Below are 3948 nucleotides of genomic sequence, written 5' to 3'. Positions count from 1 at the left end.
TAACACAAGATAATAATTTTAAAATATTTAAAAACCCAAAACTAATTTTTTTTTTTTTTTTTAAAAGATTGCAAAGTTTTTAGATTCTTTTTAAAATATTGGATGCATTTGAACGGATAATGGGCATATAAATAAGCCGAATATTCGTTATCATTATAAAATTTAAAATTGTTTTTATATATCTGAATAAAATTATATGGTTACGTGGTCGGTCAATAATCTTTTTACCCTGATTTTGAAATCTGTCTGATACAAGTTAATCATCGTTCTGAGGAAAATTCTTTTCTTTTTTTTAAATGGGTTATAATCCTTAAATTATTAAAAATTCATTTGAAATGTTATACAGCTGATCTTATTTTCTTAAAACGTTTTTCGTTCCTTTGTCACTTGGAATACATCTACCGACCTATTACTCGATCTAGGTTAAGATCGGAGGAGCTGGGCGAAGATTGCACTAAAATAATAAAGACTTCTCTAATTATAGAATTAAATTGATTATATTAATGTACTAAAATTCTGTCCTTATCATTATAACTTTGGTGACAAAAAAAAATGTTCTATGATATTAGCTGAATATGTTACTAATTAACGATTCTAATTATGAAACTTATAACATTAGCACGACGACTATAATCGATAAATCTTCTAAAAGCGTAATGATTGCATCATTATATAAAATAATTAAAGGATTTTGAAGCTTTCAAGTCGAAAAGCTTCAAAATTCTTCCAGGGCACTGTAATGAACATCTCGACGGTTATAGAAAATGACTTAGACTATGTCATGTTTGGGAGCTCCTTAGGTAATGAATAGATCAAAGTTATGTTGACAATATTTTTTTTTAAATGTAGATGTAGTCAAATCGGTTCTAAACAGTTATTGATATTATATGATACATTTTAACCGTTAAAAACATTTAAATAATTTCAAGGAGATCGGGCGGAAAGAATCAATAGTCAACTTATGTTCTGAATCCCAAAGGCGTAAAGTTCAAGGCTTTCATGTATCGTACTTTTTTTCTTATTAGTATTCACTTTTTTAATAGAAGTAATAAATTAAGTTAGAAATGTTACATTTAAATCCGAACTATGGAAATTACTTATAAGACGATAAATTCTAAAGTATAGAAATGTAACTGAAATATGAACATTTCTATTATTAACCACCACCTGACAGTTTTAATGAAGACTACCGCAATACCTATAACTACTCAATTGTGAAACTAAATGAACAAGTTCTAAATATTTTAAATGATAATTTCATTAAGGTTTTGACCGTACTTCTGACCATAAACTGGCAAATTCAAACCCTTATTATCAAAACCCCTGATTATTAAACCCTAAAAATATCTAAAGAACATGATTTAGTGTTGCAGCCTATAAATTCCATTTTTCTTGGCAGGTATTTGCACTCCTCAGTTTGGTGGCTCTGGCTCACGCTGGAGGTCCACACCACTTCCAGACCGCTTCCGGTGCCGTAGGAGTATTCGATGGCTCCCTTGGCTCAACCTCTGAGCTGAGCGACCGTAGCCTGGCAGGTAACTCCTTCTCCCAGTATAACAGCAATGTCCAGACCGGTAGCAGTTACTCCTCCGCTTCAATCACCCGTGGCTCCAGCGGTGTCATCGCTGCTGCTCCAGCTGTCGCTCACGTTGCCGCTGCTCCAGCTATCTCCGTAGCTGCCGCTCCAGCCGTTTCTGTAGCTGCCCCAGCTATCAGGTACGCTGCTGCTCCAGCCGTCTCAGTCGCCGCCCCAGCCATCGCTAGGTCCTCATCCTACCACGGATACACTGGTCTTGGCTACGCCGCTGGTCTTGGATACGCCGGTGGTCTTGGATACGCTAGTGGATACGGTGCTGCTCTGAGATACGCTGCCCCAGCTGTCTCCGTTGCTGCTCCAGCTGTCAGGTACTCTGCTGCTCCAGCCGTTTCTTCCATCAGTTACACTTCTGCTGCCCCAGCCGTCTCAGTTGCTGCTCCAGCTGTTTCTGTAGCTGCCCCAGCTATCAGGTACGCTGCTGCTCCAGCCGTCTCAGTCGCCGCTCCAGCCATCGCTAGGTCTTCCTCCTATCACGGAAACGGATACACCGGTAGCTACGCCGCTGGTCTTGGATACTCCGCCGCTTACAGGTATGCTGCTGCTCCAGCCGTCTCCGTCGCTGCCCCAGCCATCAGGTACTCCGCTGCCCCAGCAGTCTCCTCCATCAGCTACACCTCCGCTGCCCCAGCTATCGCTGCCGCCCCAGCCGTTGCTGTTGCTGCTGCCCCAGCCATCGCCAGGTCTTCCTCCTACCACGGTAACGGATACACCGGTGCCGCTGTCAGATACGCCGCCGCCCCAGCCCTCTCCGTCGCTGCTCCAGCTATCAGGTACTCCGCTGCCCCAGCAGTCTCCTCCATCAGCTACACCTCCGCTGCCCCAGCCATCGCTGCCGCCCCAGCCGTCGCTGTTGCTGCTGCCCCTGCTTTCGCCAGGTCTTCCTCTTACCATGGTAACGGATACACCGGTGCCGCAGTCAGATACGCTGCCGCCCCAGCCGTCTCCGTCGCTGCTCCAGCCATCAGGTACTCCGCTGCCCCAGCAGTCTCCTCCATCAGCTACACTTCCGCTGCCCCAGCTATCGCTGCCGCCCCAGCCGTCGCTGTTGCTGCTGCCCCAGCTTTCGCCAGGTCTTCCTCCTACCACGGTAATGGATACACCGGTGCCGCTGTTAGATACGCTGCTGCCCCAGCAGTTTCTGTTGCCGCTCCAGCCGTCTCTGTAGCTGCTCCAGCCTACTCTGTTGCCAGATCCTCCTCTTACCACGGTAACGGATACACCGGCCTCAGCTACGGTTCCGGTCTTGGATATGCCGCTGGTCTGTCCTATGCCGCCCATGCCCCAGCCCTCAGCGTTGGCTACACCGCCCCCACCATCAGGAGCTACTCAGCCCCCGTTGCCCTCAGGACTTCCTACGCTGCTGCCCCAGCTTACGCTGCTGGTCTTGGCTACGCTTCCTACGCCGCTGGCCCAGCCATCGCTCACACTTCCTTCTCCACCCTTGGCGCCACCTACCATTATTAATTGACTCTTGAGAACTGATGGAACATGACAAGTACCTGTTATTGATGTGCCACATGAAAATAATTTAAACGCGACTATAAAAAAAAAACATGGACTGTATAACTGCCTGATTTTAGTATAAGACTTCGGACTCATCTGTGATTGTTGACGTGGTGAATAAGTATTTACCGAATACATTATTGGCATGACAAGTGTTTGTTACTTTAAATTAAAAAAATAAATACTAAAAAAAATCTTGTGTATTCTGTTCTTCTTTTCTATTAAGCTAGTTTTAATTATTAATAATCTTTATTTGATAATATTTTGATTACTGGAAAAAGTTTTGTTCCAAATCTCTTTAGACTTAACCGTGTCTATTTCTAGTTATATGATCAATTATTTAACATAGTAATAATAATAAGCACTTTTACGTCCCGATAGTATTAGTTGTTAATAATAGTAATAGTAGTTATTAAATAAAACTTAACACGTAATTTAAAGAAAGGTTGAATGATATAAGAATGTTAAATAAATAATAAAACAAAGATCTCCTTGGAGATCCTTCAAGATATTGAAAAATAATTTATAAATCAACATTGTGGACATGAAGGTTGGTTGGTTCTTTCGAAATAAAGGCCTGTCATTTGTCAAAAAAACAGCGGGTCATCAATGCCTGTACTTCATATACCATAAACCGGGATTACTTCAGTACAGCTATTTGGTACTACAGCTTGGCTATTTGGTACTACAGCTTGGCTATTCGGTACTACAGCTTGGCTATTTGGTACTACAGCTTCCTCATTTTTAATTTTTTTTTAATAATTCATATATCAAACAATAGCTACACATCATCACCATGTTAATCATTTTATCCCCTTTACCGCTTGCGCAGTGTGGGGTTACAATTT

At 42.5% G+C, this 3948-nt stretch overlaps 1 protein-coding gene across 1 annotated transcript in view; it reads left to right on the top strand.

Moving 5' to 3' along the window:
* The window catches only part of LOC106683167 (ice-structuring glycoprotein), a 3521-nt gene extending 218 nt beyond the window's left edge, over positions 1-3303 (top strand). Inside the window, exon 2 of the mRNA XM_014424458.2 lies at positions 1400-3303. Within this exon, the coding sequence (XP_014279944.1) occupies positions 1400-3061 (1662 nt within the window). The 3' untranslated portion in view covers positions 3062-3303. The remainder of the gene's footprint in view (positions 1-1399) is intronic.
* Positions 3304-3948: the final 645 nt, after the last annotated feature.

This window comes from Halyomorpha halys, unplaced genomic scaffold (genome assembly GCF_000696795.3).
Source record: "Halyomorpha halys isolate HHAL.00 unplaced genomic scaffold, Hhal_1.1 Scaffold470.1, whole genome shotgun sequence".
Lineage (NCBI taxonomy): Eukaryota > Metazoa > Arthropoda > Insecta > Hemiptera > Pentatomidae > Halyomorpha > Halyomorpha halys.
This window is presented reverse-complemented; position numbering and strand designations above follow the sequence as displayed.